The sequence below is a fragment of the Artibeus jamaicensis genome, unplaced genomic scaffold (assembly GCF_021234435.1).
Source record: "Artibeus jamaicensis isolate MK-2021 breed Jamaican fruit bat unplaced genomic scaffold, CSHL_Jam_final contig_457, whole genome shotgun sequence".
In the NCBI taxonomy this organism is placed as follows: Eukaryota; Metazoa; Chordata; class Mammalia; order Chiroptera; family Phyllostomidae; genus Artibeus; species Artibeus jamaicensis.
The window spans coordinates 292,923-311,602 of NW_026521840.1; the positions used below are offsets into that span (position 1 = coordinate 292,923).

Consider the following 18,680-nt stretch of genomic DNA (forward strand, 5'->3'; position numbering starts at 1 on the left):
GAGACAGGGTTTACAGCATAGCCCAGAGGCATAGTCTCTGCTCTTCCTCCCAGTTCTGGAGGTTGAAACAATTATCTGGCTCCTGAAGTGCTTTATTAGGCTCAGTGTTTAGTTGTTCTCGAGAAAGGCAGGTGAGGCGGCTGTGCCAGAACACAGACCCACTATTGGATGTTGGTGGGCAGCGTAAGATGCCACTTGGGAGTCTGTGGGCAGCAAGGAGCGTCTATGTGTAGGTGACACCATGATGAAAGAAAGAGTACAGTCACTCCAGAAGACAGAAGGAGACGGGACTGGGAGCATTAGGAAAGAACTGGGATTAGGGGATTCCTCACTCACGTGGTCTCTGGCTGGGTCCATAAAACAAGTTCTATGCTCCCACAGGTGCACAGGTGCAAGGCCAAGGAGCAAGCTAAGGAATGGGCCTCCAAGGGTGGTCCAAGAGCCAGGTAACCTGATGGACAGTCCCATCCATCAAGACACTTGAAGTGCCCATAGTTGCAGGATCAAATCCAATTCTAGAGACCTACTGTTCCAGAAAGAACGTAGAAGGCCCCAGAACATGGATTACCTGGCCGTGGTGTGGCAGCGCTAATGGGACAAGGTTAGGTTGGGGTAAGGTGCCTGCCACCAGGTAAATTCCCTACATTTGCACTTGGTAAAACACACACACACACACACACACACACCACAAGAACTATGCGCGGAGGTGTCTTTTTACTTCTTTTATTGAACTCCATAAATATTTTCATAAGGCTTTGTGTCATTACAACATCATATTTTTGTTGTTAAACAGTTTTAAACACACAACTTTGACACTTGTTTGACAGGGTCAAACAGTCAGGTACAAGAAACAAAATAAACTGGCAAATGCAGAGCAGCAGGGGTAATCAACATTGCTGTCACCCGTCCATCCACCCCAGCACCCCCCCCAGCCCCAGAGCACTAAAAGATCACTATTTGGCTTTACACTAGAATTGCTAGAACTCTCTTGTTGCTGTCCTTATAAATCCATTACAGATATACACAGAAAGAGAAGCGGGGAGAGGGAGAGGGAAAGAGGAGTTGGAATTCTGTGTTAGGACCATCCCACAGCAGGGCCCACAGAACACATCAGCAAAGCCTTTTAAAGAGCAAATCCAGGCCTCATTGAGCTGAGGGAAAGGGAGCTCAGGGCCATGCAGAAACGAAGATTTACACAGTTCTTGGGGATAGCACTGCTGTCAGAACACAGGATAGGCTGGGAGCATGAGCCCAGATAAGGGGGGCTCCCCATGGGGCTGCTGGCCGCTGGTTTGATTTGCTGCCATAGGCTGGGGGAACACTACAACCAAGGATGAACTGATGTGTTGTTTTCACAAGTTACTGACATCTGGCGAGGCCAGTGGGTTGAGTGGATGAGAGATGGATGGATGAGGGGTGGGTGCTGATATCCCTGATCCTATAGCGTTGGGTACAGGCCCAAGGGAGCACGGGGAAAAGGGAGGTTGCCCAAGAGATGCTGGAGGTCCAGGGACTTGTCTAAGCATCCCCTCTTTGTGGGCTGTAAGACCCTGGTGAAAGACACCAAGGCCAAGGCTAGTGGAGAGGAATGGCAAGTAGGAAAGAACATACATTCACGGGAGGCCTGCAGAGCTGCTGACACATATTCTGCTTGCCAGGGAGGTCTTTCTGTCTTAGGCACTGCGTACCTGGTTCCTTGCCAAGAGGGCTTAAGAAGCTAGGTTATGTGCAGAATAGAGGTGGCCGGTCCCGAGCCCCGACCCTCTGCCCAGCTCAAGCTTACTTATCCTTGGCTCACTCCAAAAGTCTGCTCTGGGTGTGGTGGAATGGAAGCTGAAACAGCTTGTAATTTGATGCCCACAGAGAAAAAAAATCCCCAGGCCTGGGTCAGGAAACACAGAGCGGCAATCAAGCCAGCTACACTGAGAGCCCCACATAGCCATGGCCGGTGCTCAGTAAGCTGAGGTCCTTTCATGATGAAGTCTTCCACAGGGTCCCGGACAGACTCACAATGTCCAGACTCCTCACTAGAGTGGTGCTCCAGAGCAAAGTCAATCCTCACTCCTCTGTCCTCCATTCTTCTTGCTGTTCAAGGTCTATCCACCCAATGGGCCATGTGGGGGAGGAGAAGCCAATACTCTTGCACCCACAGGAAACTCTTTGTGGGAGAAGTTAGTTTTACTCAAGCGAAATTCTGCCAAAAGGGAGCCTAAGTATAGGATCGCGGTTTCAGATCCTTTCTCCATAGGGAAAAGTCTCCCTGGGGTCCTTACTTGCTTCAAATGTCTTGAGATGGGAGAATGCTGGAAACAGGGCCTTCTTCAAGTGCCAGAAGTGCTTTAACTATGTTAATACCAGCAATCCTCCTGTGCCAGCAGAGCAGGAGAAAGAAGAAAGACAGGAAGAGGGCAAGGGCCATGGAAGATTGTCCATGCAATCTGCTAACAATGGGGGAAGTCGCAAATCACTTGAATGGTAGGAACTGCACGTACGCATTCCGGGCCAAGGCTGTCTCTTTCCATACCCATCCCTGTGCTTCCCTGTAAGGGGTGACTGTCGGCCTTGGATCTTGTCCAGGTCAATAATTTCAAGGCAGCCGATGACCTTGGTCGGGTAGGGTAGACTCTGTCCTTACCCCTTTGTAGATACCTATTGATGCTGCCTAAACAATCTGCAAATGGAAACAGGGACGACTGGGCTTTCGGACTGACTGCAGAGGGGAGCCCTGTCTTAAACCTACTTGGTCCAGGAGGCAGTTGGATTCCTCCCTCGGGAGGCAGAGAGACTCAGCCTGTTTGCTTCGGTTCAGATCTTTTAGGTTAGGAGAGGGACAGGCTTAGAAGGAAAACCATAACCAAAGCATCTGGAAGAAGAGCAGAATTTGCCAAACTACATGCCAGATACAAAACTGTCATGACTCAGCAGCACTGCATCATGGGAAACCCCAGTGCTAGGAGAAGAAACAGCCCAGATACAGAATATTCCCTGAACGGATGTTGTCTCCAGCATCATTATAGTCTGACACTCCCTTACTTCTGTTTGGTTTCGATCCCTCTACAACACAGTGAAAGCAATAGAAATATTGAGCGGTATGTCACAGGCACGACAGAGCACGTCCAGACTCGCACGACTGAGAACAGAAGATGCAGGGGAAAGGCTGTTTGGGGCAACTGCAGGGCAGCAGAAACATTCGCAGATAGATGGTCAGCTGGTAAGAGAGGAGAAAGGAGACCCTCCCTTTACCTAGTAAAAAGTAAAAGGGAAAAAATGCCAAACTCCCAAACCCCACCACATTAAAGTAAATTCAAAAGTAATCAGCATCAATATCATCAGGAAAGGGGAAAACCAATACAAACACATCTATGGTAATCGTGACAAGTCAGTTTGAAGCACTCACAGGAGAGCAAAAAGATTATCTCAACAAGAGAAGGAACAAATAGAAGTGTTGATTTCTGAAAGTAAAGGGGAAGGGGACAGAATAAGAACAACAAAAAACTTTTAAGAAGGGATCACATGTCTGGAAGTCATTGGTACCTCTTCCTACCAACTATAGATTTCACTTCCCAAAAACAACAGAAAACGGTTTTTGGTCCTTGTATGCATGTGTGTGTGTGTGTGTGTGTGTGTGTGTGTGTGTGTGTGTACACTCAAGGGTCGCTGTGTGTGTATATGTCCATATATATATGTGTATATATATATATATAAATTTCAACAGTGCTTCTCCGAAAAAAGGTCCATCTATAAATATAATTTTATTTATTTTAAAATTATCTGCCTCCCTGTAGGTATTATTTTTTGAAGGGGGTTAACCTGCTGAAGTTTTGCCAGAATGGTGACTGGCTGCGCTTGGGTTCGGTGAACTCAAAGACCTGCGACTGAGCGATGCCATCAGGGACGAGGTACTGGCCCTGGTTTAATGGGTCCTGCGGTGGTGGGTAGGAAGGAGGAACTGAGCGGGCAGAGTTGACACCTAGAGTAGATGAAAGATAAAAGGGAAAGGGTATAAGTTAAGTAGAAAGGGGCTTCTCAAAATCCCCAGTGACCACTGTGGGCAGACTGTGCGAAGCAGTCTATTTTAGAGCGTGGACTCGAACTGAAGATCACCAAGTGCAGACTTACGTTCTGTTTTTGGAATAGCACAGTGACCACTGCAATGACACACGCTTTCCCATATACACGAGAAACTCAGGGTGCTGCTATCAGTCAGTTTACAGATGAGCACACTGAGACCTGGAGGAAAATGCCATACCCCCCAGGTTGCAAAGCAAGGGCTGGAATTCTTGACTTCTCAGTTCACAGCTCTGTCCCAGAGACCATAATCCATTATGCAGGGCCTAGTGCTACAAATAACCCCACAATATCCATTTAATAACAAACAACATTTTCCCCTCTCCAACACCTCCCTGGAAGAGTCAAAAGAGCCTCATTAAAAACTATTGACTTCAGCCCTCACTGGCATGGCTCAGTTGGTTGGGCATCATCACACAGGGAGAAAGGTTGCTAGTTCAAATCCTAGTGAAGGCACATGCCTGGGTTGCTGAGGGTTTCTGCTTAGGGTGTGTACAAGAGGCAGCCCATCGATGTTCATCTCTCACATAGATGTTGACATCTTGATCCCTCTCCTGCCTCCCTTCCTGTCTCTAAAAATAAATACAGTCTTAAAAAAAAAAACTAGTGACTTCAAGGTGGGTCTTTGAGGGAGGGAAATGCTCTCCTAAAAGCTAAGGTACAAGTGATCTAGTCTCCTACACCAGGTCGAGTAATGAAACTATTTAATAGGAAAGTGATATTGGTAGTTGAGGGAGAACACGAACTCACCACCAGAAAATCCGATTCATGGAACACAAGAAAGACTTGGAATATATTTATGACCTTTCAAAGGGAATGATTCAATCATTTCTCAACTTTCATTAGGAGGGTTGGCAACCATCAAGGCAAAATCCAATGAGTGGAGAATTCTAGGAACCAGGGGGCCTAATATTAATGTTGAATCTTAATCTATATTCTGAACAGAATAGGCTGAGATACGCAGCATATGATTAAGAATGCAAGGGAGACCTCTCTGCTGCTCCCATATACCTTCCTCATCTGGGGCCTTGCCTGAAATTTCAACATTACAGCTTCTATCTTTGCCTTTGTTTGATGACTTGATCCCATGATGCTGGAAGTTGTATCTTATTAGGCCGCCATCAGCTATTGGCACTTCAGTGGGAAGGAACTGGTTCCTTCCTGTTGGGTTGGCCAAAAAGTCTATTTTTTCCATAAAATAAAAGACACATTTTTCATTTTTGCCAGTAACTTTATTGACTTGGATATTTTGAGTATGTCTGCTATCTCCCATGTGGTAGAACATTGATTGCTCTCAATTGCTGTCTCAATTTTATCGCTGTCAACTTCAACTGGTCTACCCGACTGTACAGCATCGTCCAACGAGAAATCTCCAGCATGAAATTTCGCAAACCACTTCAGACATGTTCAATTAGTCACAGCACCTTCTCCAAACACTGCACAAATCTTTTTTTGGTTTTACTTGTGTTTTTACCTTTTGTGAAATAATAAAGCATGTAATATGCTGAAAATGTTGCTTATTTTTTTCCTTCAATATTAAAATGGCTAAACAAAAATCCAACAATTTTGATTTTTTAAATGCACGCTGATGTGACAGCTATCACAATACAATCTAACAAAACTGTTTTGAATGAAGTTAAAGACAACTAAGTACTACTAGAGCCATCATATGGAAAAAAACAAAAACAAAAGAACTTTTTGGCCAACCCAATAAAAGAAGGCATTTTTTGCTCTTTTTTTTGCTTTCCAGTTTCATTCAGACATAACTGATATATAACACTGTGTAAGTTTAAGGTGCAAAATGTGATATTTGATACACATGTATTGCAAAATGATTACCACAATGAGGTTAGGTAGCACATCCATCACCTCACATAATCATCATTTAAAAACTACTTCTTTAGCAACTCTCGGGTATACAGTAAGTACTGTTAACTGTAGTCATCATAGTGTACATTACAGCCCCTGGCAACCACCAATCTAATTCCTGTTTCTATACATTTGTCTTTTACAAATTCCAAATATGAATGACATCGTGTAGTATTTATGCTTTATTGTCTGACTTTATTTCACATAGAATAATGCCCTCAAAGTCCAAATGTTTCCATAAATAGCAGGATGTCTTTCCTTTTATGGGTTAATAATATTCCATTGTGTATATGAGTGCGTGGGTGTGTATATACACGCACACATGTACCACATTTATTTTATTCAGCCATCCTCTGGAGGACACACACATTATTTCCATGTCTTGGCTATTGTGGATAATGCTGCAATGCATATACGAGGGTGCAGATATCTCTTCAAGTTTCTGATTTCATTTCCTTCCCATATATACTGAGAAGTGGAATTTCTGGGTAAGATAACAGGTCTGATTCTAATTTTTTGAAGACTGTCCAAACTGTTTTCACTGTGGCTTACCAATTTACAACTCCACCAACAGTGAACAAGGGCTCCCTTTGTCCACTTCCTTGCCAGCACTCGCTATCCCTTGTCTTTTTGATGACAGCCATTCAAACAGACGTGAGACAATACCTAACTGCGGTTCCAATTTGCATTTCTCTGTTTGGTGATGTTGAGCAGCTTTTTATGTATTTGCTGGCCCTCTGTATGTCTTCTTTCGAAAAAAGCCTACTCAGGTCCTATGTCCACATGTTCATTGAAATACTTGTTTGTTTTTTCTTTTTGCTATTGAGTTTATGAACTGCTTATATATTTTGAATAGTAATCCCTTATCAATATATGGTCTGCAAATATTTTCTCCTAATCCGGAGGTTGCCTTTTCACTGCGTTGTTTCTTTCACTGTGCAGAAGCTTTGTATTTTAATGTAGTCCTGTTGCTTTCTTTTTTATTCTGTTCCTTGTGCTTTGAATATCATATTCAAAAACTTGTTGCCAAGACCACTGTCAATCAGTATTTTCCCCATGTTTTCCAATAGGCCCAACATTATTGTTAACGGAAGTCACCAGTTTACACTAGGACTGACACTTTGTATTGTTTAATTCTATGACTTCACAAAAGCATGATGTCCAGCCCCCAACATTCTAGTATTTTACCTTTTATTTTTAGGTCAACAGGTTTTTCTTATCATTAATAATTTTAAGAATTCATTCTACATTTCTACATTAGTAATTTTAAGAATTCATTCTACATTCATTTCACCAGATATGTGTTTTGCAAATATTTTCTTCCAGTCTCTGTCTTGTGTTTTCATTATTTTTTTAAACATATTTTATTGAATTATTGGGATGACATTTGGTCACAAAATCATACAGGTTTCAAATATATAACTAAAAGAAACATCATCTACACACTGCATCATGCGCCCATCAACCAAAGCAAAGTCTCTTTCTGTTCCCATTTAACCCCCTTTCCCACCTACACCTACCCCCTTCACCTTCCCCTCTGACAATCACAAGACTGTTGTCTATGTGTGTGTGTCTGTCCAGAAAAAGTGCAGTCATTGTTAATAAAGTAATAACGGTTCACACAACATCAATGTAACCTGGCAGCCAAGGAGAGTGGACTGGAATGCGCATGTGTGAACAATGATGACTTCACTGTACTAGTCAGTAGGGGCGGTAGACACCATTGAGTGAGCACATGTACTGTGTGACTGTCGCATTCAAAATGACTGAGCGAGTAGAGCAACGAATCTGCATCAAATTTTGCATTAAGCTTGAATATTCCTCCGCAGAAACTATTCAGATGATTCAGAAGGCTTTGAGGGATGATGCAATGAGTGCAGTGCAAATAAAGTGTGGCACAAACGCTTCAAAGATGATCGAGAATCTGTTGAAGGTGATCCATGTTCTGGAAGGCCTGCAACAAGCAGAACACCTGAGAATGTTGAACATGTACAGGCTGCAATCAACAAAGATCGGTGACTGACAGTGCTAGAACTAGAAGCTGATCTGGGGATTCCAAAAACTACTGTGTCCAAGATTTTGACACAAAATCTTGGCCTGAAATGTGTCATGGCAATATTCATATCATGGCTTCTGCCACCAGAGCAGAAGGAATATCATGCTGCAGGTGCTAATGACTTGACTCAAACTGCTACCAATGAACCAGATTTCCTCAAGAAGGTCATAACTTTGAAGGGGACTGAGATATCATTGCCCTATATACAATGTTCCTTGATCTTCTTCAATAAATGCCTCTATTTTTCATATTACATGGCTAGATACCTTCTGAACAGACCTCAAAAAATGTATATAAAATCCCTTCACCTTCTTTCATCCAGTCCCTCAAATTCCTCCCCTTCTGAAAGGTAGCAGTCTGTTCCATGTAACCATGCTTCTTTTTCTATTTTGTTCATCATTGTATTTTATTCATTAGATTCCACATATAAGTGAGATCATATGGTATTTATCTTTCTCTGACTGGCTTATTTCACTTAACATAATGTTCTCCAGGTCCATCTATGCTGTAACAAAAGGTAAAATTTCCTTCTTTATTAGGGCTCAGTAATATTCCATTATGTGCATATACCACAGCTTTTTGATCCACTCATTTACTGATGGGCACTTGGGCTGCTTCCAGATCTTGGCTACTATAAATAATGCTGCAATGAACATAGGAGTGTACAAATTCTTTCCAATTAGTGTTTTGGGCTTCTTTGGATATATTCCCAGAAATGGGGTCATAGGGTTATAAGGTGGTTCCATTTTTGTGATTTGAGAAAACTCCATACTGTTTTCCACAGTGGCTGCACCAGTCTACATTCCCACCAACTGTGCCCTATGGTTCCCTTTTCTCCACATCCTTCCCAGCACTGGTTGTTTGTTGATTAACTGATAGCAGCCATTCGGGCAGGTGTGAGATAACATCTCATTGTAGTTTTAATTTGCATTTATATGATAAGTGATGTTGAACACCTTTTCATATGTCTATGGGCCATCTGTATGTCCTCCTTGAAGAATTATCTATTTAAATCCTGTGCCCATTTTTTAATTGGGTTGTTTCTCTTCTTGGTGTTGAGTCATATAAGTTCTTCAAATGTTCTGTAAATTAACCCCTCATCAGATGTATCATTGGCAGATTATGTTCTCCCATTCAATAGGTTCCCCTTTTATTTTGTTGATGATTTCTTTTGCTGTGCAAAATCTTTTTAGTTTGATGTAGTCCCATTTGCTCATTTTCTCCCCTTGCCCTAGGAGACATATCAACAAAAATATTGCAACAAGAGCTATCTGAGATTTTACTGCCTATGTTTTCTTCTAGGTTTTATGGTTTTGCAACTTACATTGAAGTCTTTCATCCATTTTGAGTTTATTCTTGCGTTTGGTGTAAGTTGGTGGTCTAGTTTCACCTTTTTGCATATACAATATTCGTTCAATTTTCCCAACACCATTCATTGAAGAGACTGTCTTTATACCATTGTATGTTTTTGCCTCCTTTGTCAATACTAATTGATCATAAAGGTGTGAGTTTATTTCTGAGCTCTCTTCTATATATTAATCTATGTATTAGTTTTTATGCCAGTACTATGCTGTTTTGATTAGTATGGTTTTGTAATATAGTTTGATACCAGGTATTGTGATACCTCTTACTTTGTTCTTCTTTCTCAAGGTTGCTGAGGCCATTTGAGGTCTTTAGTGGTTCCATATCAATTTTTGGAATATTTGTTCTAGATCTTTGAGATATATCATTCGTATTGTAATAGGAATTGTGTCAAATATGTAGATTGCTTTGGGTAGTATGGACATTTTAAGGATGATAATTTTCCCCATCCATTAACACAGTATATGCTTCAACTTATTTTGTATCTTTCTCTATTTCTTTCTTTAGTACCATAATTTTCCAAGTACAGGACTTTATCTCCTTCATTAAATTTATTCCTAGGTACCTTTTCTTTTCTTTTTTGGGGGGGAGGGTGTTTGCCATAGTAAATTGCATTGTTATCTTAATTTCTCTTTCTAGTAGTTCATTATTATTGTACAATAATATGCCACTAATTTCTGAATGTTAATTTTGTATCCTGCTGTTCGGCCAAGTCATGTCAGAGCTAGTAATTTTCTGGTGGACTCTTTAGGGTTTATTATGTACAATATCATATCACTTGAGAATAATGGCAGTTTTACACCTTCCTTTCCAATTTGGATGCCTTTTATTTCTTCTTGTGTGATTGCTATAGCTAGGACTTCTAGTACTATGTTGAGTAAGAGGTGAAAGTGGACATCCCTGTCTTGTTCCTGATCTACAGGGAAATGCTTTTAGATTTTTGCCTATTGAGTATGAGGTTGGCTTGGGATTTGTCATTTATGGTGCTTATTATATTGAGGTATGATACCTCTATTCCCACTTTCCTGAGAGTTTTTTATCATAATGAGTACTGGTTTTTATCAAACGCTTTTTCTACATCTATTGATGTGATCATGTGATTTTTATCTTTCATTTTGTTTATGTGGTGTATCACAATTACTGATTTGTGGATATTGTACCAACCTTGTATTCCTGGAGTAAATTTCACTTGATCATGGTGCGTGATCATTTTAATATATTGCCAGATCTGATATGCAAATATTTTGTTGCATATTTAAGTATCAATGATCATCAGAGATATTGGCCTTACTTCCTTTGTAATATCTTTATGTGGTTTTGGAATTAGGATAGTGATGACCTCATAAAATGAGCTTTGAAAGCCTTCCCTCCTCTTGAATTTTGTGGAATAGTTTGAGAATAGGTGTTAGTTCTTTGGATGTTTGGTAAAATTCATCTGTGAAGCCATCTGATCCAGGACTTTTGTTTGCTGGTAGTTTTTTTTTTTTTATTACGGCTTCAATTTCATTAATATAATTGGTCCATTCAGATTTTCAGATTCTTCCTGATTCAATTTTGGAAGACTGTATGTTTGTAGTAATTTATCCGTTTCACTCAGATTGTCCGACTATGAAATATAGTTATTCATAGTATTTTCTTACAATCATTTTTATTTCTGTGGTGTCACTTGTTAGTTCTCCTCTTTCATTTCTTATTTTATTTATTTGGATATTTTCTCTATGTTTCTTGATGAGTCAGGTTAATGGTTTATGAATCTTGTTCATGATTTCAAAGAACAAGTTCTTCAATTCATTGTCATTTAATTCCTGTCTAATCTTTAATTATTCCCTTCTTTCTGCTTTGGGCTTTGTTTCTCATTCTTTTTCTAGGTCTTTTATGTGCAGGGTTAGATTGATTTTTTTTTTAGATTTTATTTATTGATCTTTAGAGAGGAAGGGAAGGAGAGAAGGAGAGAAATATCAATGTATGGTTGCCTCTTGCCCCTGCTGGGGACTAGCCTGCAATCCAGGCATATGCCCTGACTAAGAATCGAACCGCAATTGTATGGTTTGCAGGCCCATGCTCAATCCACAGAGCTACACCAGCCAGGGCTATAGATTTTATTTTGAATAGTTTTTCTCCTTGATCTATGCCTGTAATGCTATGAATTTCCCTCTCAGGTCTGCTTTTGCTGTGTCCCATAGATTTGGGGTTGTTGTATGTTCATTTTCATTTGTTGCCAGGTACTTCTGATTTATTCATTGATCTCACTGTTCACCCATTCATTGTTTAATAACATGTTACTAAGCCTCTATGCATTTAAGTGTTTTACACATTTTTATTGTAACTGATTTTTAGTTTCATAGCATTGTGGTCAGAGAACATGGTTGATATGATTGCAGTCTTCTTAAATTTATTGAGATTTATTTTGTGTCCTAATATGTGGTCTACTCTTTGAGAATATTCCATGTGCACTTGAGAAGAATGTATAGTCTACTAATTTGAGATGAAGTGTTCTGTAATTATCAATTATGTATAAAGGGCCCATGTACAAAGGCAAAAGGGGGTAGGATTGAGGGTGGGAGGGGAATGGGTAGGGCAGAGGAGAGTGGTGGTAGGAAAATGGAGACAACTATATTTGAACATCAGTTAAAAAAAATTTTTTTAAGCCATCCAATCTAGTGTGTCATTTAAGGTTGCTGTTGCTTTGTTGATTTTTTTTGTCTGAATGATCTAACCACTGATATCAGTAGGATGTCAGAATTGTCCACTATGACTATATCTGTGTTGATCTCACCCTTAAAGTCCACCAAGATTTTCTTCATATATTTAGGTGCTCCTGTATTGTGTGCAATATGTTTACAAGTGTTACATCCTCTTGTTGGGTTGATTTCTTCCACATTATGTAGTGATTTTTTTTGTGTATTGTTATGGCCTTGGATTTGAAGTCTATTTTATCGAATATAATTATTGCTACCCCAACTTTTTTATCTTTCCATCATCATGGAATATTTTTCCATCCCTTCACTTTCAGTCTGTGTGTATCTTTTGTTCTGAGGTAGGTCTCATATAGGCAACACATATATGGATCATGTTTTCTTATCCATTCAGCTACCCTATGTCTTTTGATTAGAATGTTTAATATCTTTACATTTAAAGCAATTACTGATATGTACTTTTTCTTCTTCTTCTACCTCTTAAAGCAGGCCCTTCAACACTTCTTGTAATACCAGTTTAGTGGTAATCCCTTTAGCATTTTTTTGGTCTGGGAAGCTCTTCATTTCAACATTACTTTTAAATGATAGCCTTGCTGGATAGAGTAGTCTTTGCTACATGTCCTTGCTTGTCATCACTTTGAATATTTCATGCTAATCCTTACTGAAGTGTTGTTGTTGAGAAATCAGCTGACAGCCTTATGGGAACTGCCTTGTAAGCAACTAACTGCTTCTCTCTTGCTGCTTTTAAGATTCTTTGTCTTTAACTTTTGCTCTCATAATTACGATGTGTCTTGGTGTTGGGGTATTAAATTCCCCTACTATTATTACATCATTCTCTGCTTCTTCCTTCAGATCTGTTAGTATTTACTTAATATATTTAGGTGCTCCAATGTTGGGCACATATATATTTGTAATTGTTATATTCTCCTGATGAATTATCCTTTTATCATTATATATATTGACCTTCTTTGTCTCTTGTGACAGTTTTTGACTATTTCTCTGATACAAGTATAGCTCCCCTTGCCCTCTTTTGTTTTACTTATGTGGAATATCTTTTTCTATCTCTTCACTTAAGTCAATGTGCGTTCCCAAAAATGAACTGATTCTTTTTTTTTAAAGATTTTATCCATTTATTTTCAGAGAGGGGGAGGGAGAAAGAGAGAGAGAAACATCAATGTGTGGTTGCCTCTCACATGTCCCCCACCAGGGACCTGGCCTGCAACCCAGGCATGTGCCCAGACTGGGAATGGAACCTGCAACACTTTGATTCACAACCCATGCTCAATCCACTGAGCTACACCAGCCAGGGCTGAACTGACTCTTTTGTAGGCAGTATATAGTTGTGTCTTGTTTTATTTTTTTAGCCATTCACCCACTCTACATGTGTTGATAGAAGAATTTTATCCACTATGTTTAAAATAGTTATGACAGGTGAAGAATTACTATTTCCATCTTAATTATTTTCTGGCTGTCTTATAGTTTCTTTTTTCCACTCTTCCTCTCTTGCTGCCTTCCTATATGGATTGGTGATTTTCCATAGTGTTATGCTTTAATTCACCTCTGTGTTTCTTTTGTGTGTCTACTGTAGGCACTTACTTAGTGGTTACGATGAGGCTCTCATAAAACATCTTATATTTACAACAGTCTATTTTGCACTGATAATTTAAGTTTGACCACATACAAAAATGCTACCCTTTTACTTTACCCCATGTATTATGTTTTTGACATCATAGGTAAATTATATTAACAAATAATTTACCTATAGTTATTTTTAGCCCTTTTGTCCTTTATCATTTATAACAGATTTAAGTACACTACCACATTAAGTTATTCTGAATTAGACTATATACTTAACTTTTACATGTATGTTTATATTCATATGTTTTCACATTATCAGTTAGTGTTCTTTCATTTCAGCTTGAAAAATTCCTTTCAGCATTTTTGGTAATAAAAGTCTAGTGGTGATGAACTCTCTCACTTTTTTTCGGGGGGGGGGTGCTGGTCTGGGAAAGTTTCTTTTATTTCAGAAGGACAACTTTCCTGGGCACAGTATCTTCAGTGGCAGTTTTTCTTTCAGCACTTTGAATATATCATTGCACTCTCTCCTGGACTGCTAGGTTTCTGCTGAAAAATCTGATAACAGCCTTATGTGAACTCCTTTGGATGCAAGAGATTTTTTCCTCTTGCAAATTTTAACCTTCTTCCTCTGTCTTTGATTTTAGACAGTTTTATTATAATGTGTCTTGGAGGAGATCACTTTGGGTTGAAATTGTTTGGAAACCAATAAGCCTCATAAACCTACCTGGAATTGGGAAGATCTCAGCCATTATTTCTTTAAGTAAATTTTCTGTCCCCTTCCCCTCCTCTCTTGTACTTCTAGAATGCTAATATTTTATTAATTTATAATTTATATAAATTTATTATATCATACATATTTTTATAATTTATATATAGTTTAAAATTATATATAATTTAATAATTTATATAATTAAGACTGTTTCTCTTAATTTTATCCCATAATTTGCATAGGTTTATTTCACTCTTTTTCATTCTTTTTGGATTTGTAGCCACGCTCACTTCTCTTCTGTCCCCATCCCCTTGTTGCCCCCTGACAACCATTATTCTATTCCCCACTTATAAATTATATTAAAACATTATATAAATGGAGTCATACGACATGCAACGCTTAGCGATTTTCTTTTCTCACTTGGCATTATTCCTTTGAGATTCACCCAGTTTGTTGCATGTACCAATATCTGGCTCCTTTTAACTGATGAGTAATATTCCATGGTATATTCCATGGTATGAATGTACCACAGTTTGCTTAATTCTCACCCAATGAGGGACATCTGGGTTGTTTCCAGTTTGGGTATTATGAACAAAGCTTCTATGAACATTTCTTTAGAAGTTTTTTTTGTTTGTTTTTAAGATTTTTAATTCATTTATTTTTAGACAGGAGGGAAGGTAGAGAACATCAATATGCGGTTGCCTCTCACACACCCTCCACTGGGGACCTGGCCTGCAACCCAGGCATGTGCCCTGACTGGGAATCAAACTGGTGACCCTTTGGTTCGCAGGCTGATCAATCCACTGAACCACACCAGCCAGAGCTGTTTAGAAGTTTTTATGTGGGAATAAGTTTCCACTCCTCTAGGATAAGTGTCCAGGAGTGTAATCGCTGGGTCATATGGTAGTTATATATTTCATCTCTTAAGAGAGTGCCCAACTATTTTCCTAACTGGCTGTGCCATTTTACCTTCTCACCAGCAAGGTATAAACAACTCAATTTTTCTGTATCCTTGCCAGCATTCAGTGTTGTTATTATTTTTTTATTTTAGCTTTTATAATAGTTATGTAGTAATAGATCATTGTGGTTTTAACTTGTATTTCTCCAGTCATTTATGATATTGAACATCTTTTCATGTGTTTACCTGCCACCCATATACTCTGTTCAGTGAAATATCTGTTTACCTTTTGCTTATTTTCTAATCCAATAGGCAGTTTCTTTTATTGTTGAGTTTTGAGAGTTCTTTATATAACTAAATACCAGTACTTTATCAGATATATGGTTTGCAAATATATCTTTCTAGCCTGTAGCTCAGGGGTGTCAAGCTCATTTTCACTGGGGGCCACATCAGCCTTGTGGTTGCCTTCAAAGGGCCGAATGTAACTTTAGGACTGTGTGAATGTAACTACTCCTGAATAGTTAAGTGAGAGCTCGGCACTGCTGCCAGGTAGAAATGAGGTGCTGGGCAGCTAAGACAAGGTAGAGGGCTGGATTCAGCCCATGGGCCCCGTGTTTGCCTCCTGTGCTGTAGCTTGTGTTTTCATCCATTTCACATGGTCTGTCACAGAGCAAACTCTTCTATTTTGATGAGGTCTAATTTATCAGTTTTCATTTCATGGTTCAAGATTTTGTTGTTAAGTCTAAAAACTTCTCTGTCTACCCTAGATCCTAAAAATCTTCTCATTTTATTTTAAAATTTTGTCATTTTAAATTTGAGTCCATTATCCATTTGAGTTCATTTTTAGAGCATGTAAGTTTAGTTTTAGGTTCTTTTAAAAAAATTTTTCCCTATGGAAGTCCAGTTGTTTCAGCACCATTTCTTGAAAAGACTATCCTTCCCCCAGTGAATTGCTTTAGCACTCCTGTCAAAATTCAGTTGTGTGAATTTGTGTACTTCTATTTCTGGGTTCTTTATTCTGTTGTGCTGAGCAAATATATCTATCCCTCTGCCAACACCACACTCTCTTGGTTACTGTAGCTATATGATTAGTGTTGAAATCAGGGTAGACTGATTACCCCAACTGTATTCTGTGTTTTCCAGATTATTTTTAGTAATTCTAGTGACCTACTCTGATTTTGGACTGACCCTAAAACCTCTGGAGATGGGGGGCTGTGCTCCTGGATCTAGGCAGTTTCATGAAGACAGACTGAAATAGTTTGATGGATCAGGAGTTAGCACAAAACTCTCAAGTTATGTAGCAATTCGTAAAACCAAGGTAGTATGAAAGACAAATGTAAAATGAAAAGGCCTTCCCTGGAGCTAGGCTCTGTCGTCCAGAGCAGCAGACTGAGCTGATAAGGCCCCATGGTATTATGGATAGCATTGAAAAGGGTCACTAGAATAATTACCTATCCAATTACATTGTGTTAGAGAAACAACAGTGCTTCCTCATCCCTTTCAGGAAAGGGTTGCTGGAATAGTTAAGGAAGCTAACTTTCATTGGTACCTGAAAGAACACCTTTCCTGCACTTCCCATGTATATGACATAACTATTAAATTTCTGAGTTTGACAACTACTTCCTCACATGTAGTAACTTCGAGTCTCAAAATATATCAGTCACCACAGCCCTGGACTAGGAGTCTTAAAGACTAGAAATAAGGGAAGAAATTCATAGGAATTCTTACAGGTTTGAAAATAGATGAGTGTCTTTGAAGTCTTAAGACTGCTATTAAATGTGCAAAGTTGTTCAGGTGAACCAGGGTTCAGACATTGGGATAGAAGAGGGAACCTGAAAGAGCTAGGTTTGAGACTAGGCAGGGTGGGGAAGGAAACTGAGACAAAGTCTTGGTATGGTTAAACAGGACTGCTTTCTAGTTGCTTGCTTTGTGGAATTTTCCCAAGCTGTAAGGATTCTCAGTGAAAAGACCAGACAGTGTCAGATGAGCTTAAGGGAACCCAGGCTGAGGTAAAAGGGCACCATTCCATCAGGAAGGTCAGTGTGGTGAGGACAGTGAAGGAAATCGGAGTGAAAGACGCTCAGGAAGTGAGAGCCTCCTGAAGACAGAGGCAGGACACTAGGAAAGGAGCTCCTTTGTAGATTGAGGTTTCTCCACCTGCCTGGGGCTCTTTTCTGCTCATATGTCTGTCCAAAGAAGGGACTTATTCTCTTGCAGAACTCTCCTATTCATACAGATCACATCTTTACTGACAGTAGCTCCAGATTGCTTTCTAACACTATCCCTCACGTTTTCACCCCCAAGGGGTTAAGAGTGGTTGCCTTTAATTTTGCATCTAAAGAGAATCACATTTGCATGATGAGAAAAAGAGCTAGCAAGGGCCTCCCAAGGGCAGGAAGCAATAAGCACTTAAAAGGATGGTCATGTCTAGTTAGAGGGGCTCCAGCGAGGGACACTGCTTAATTGGAAATCAGATATGCACAGGCATGTAGCCTCCTCAATGAAAAAGAGTGTCATCAGGAATAATTAAGGGTGCTTTATGTGACTGCTGGAATTTCAAGCGACTTGTATCGGATCAATCTGTGTGGTGGTGACTCATTCTGAATTTCTCAGTGCCCACTGAGAGAGCAGAAGGAAGGGCCTGGGAAAAGTGAGGTCTGCCTGAGACTGCCCACCCCCGGGGACCATGACAGTGGCTATCAGTGACAATATCATTTGTTAATAACTGAGGTGAGACAAAAAAAAAGTGAACTGTTCTTTCTCTAAATGGAGAATGAGCAGAACCCTGGGGTGGAGAGGAGAGAGGTGGGGACTTACAGTCAAGCTGACTTATGTTCAGGGTCACTTCACCCAGAACATCCTCAGTTTTCTCATCTACAGAATGGGGCTAATAATGCCTACCTTTCTAGGGGTGCTATAAAAATAAAATGAAACAACTTATGTAAAATGACTGGGACTGAATAGGCCCTCAAGCAACTAGAGGGTAGTTCCTTCCTTTTGTCCACTTAAGCATTTTAATTTTGTCTAGTTCATGAAAATGAGAAAATGGGGTTTCATTTTTATACTCATTGATTTTCAAGTTATGTTTCCCTTGTAAGTACTTTATGGTTCACAGAGAAAGAAACAATCAATATTTCAATCTTCTTGATTCAGTTTGAAGTTCTCCATTCTGATTTGGAATTCTTGATATGTCAAATGTCCTCAAACCAATGAAAGTGGTGTACATTTCCCTAATATATTTATATTTATTAATAAATTCTACATATTTTTCTATTGTCCACCAGTCTGTAAAGTTTTAGTAAAGTTTAGTTTTTCTCTCTCATTTATTTAGGCAAAAAGGAAAACAGCTTCTTTTTTTTTTTTTTTCCTGTACCCAATGAGCTACCTTTGGACATAACTACCTTACCCTACCTAGACCGGGGGTGTCAAACTCATTTTCATCCG

General features: G+C 39.5%; 1 protein-coding gene across 9 annotated transcripts in view; it reads right to left on the reverse strand.

Moving 5' to 3' along the window:
* Positions 1-912: 912 nt before the first annotated feature.
* The window catches only part of ARHGEF9 (Cdc42 guanine nucleotide exchange factor 9), a 131,223-nt gene continuing 113,455 nt past the window's right edge, over positions 913-18,680 (reverse strand). For 8 of the 9 annotated variants that reach the window (XM_037135174.2, XM_037135177.2, XM_037135175.2 and 5 more), the window contains one exon: positions 913-3,970. In XM_037135174.2, coding sequence (XP_036991069.1) covers positions 3,789-3,970 — 182 coding nt within the window. In that variant the 3' untranslated portion in view covers positions 913-3,788. Of the gene's footprint in view, positions 3,971-5,193; positions 7,892-18,680 lie in introns of those variants that run through there. The other variant, XM_053666520.1, reaches the window with a different exon arrangement.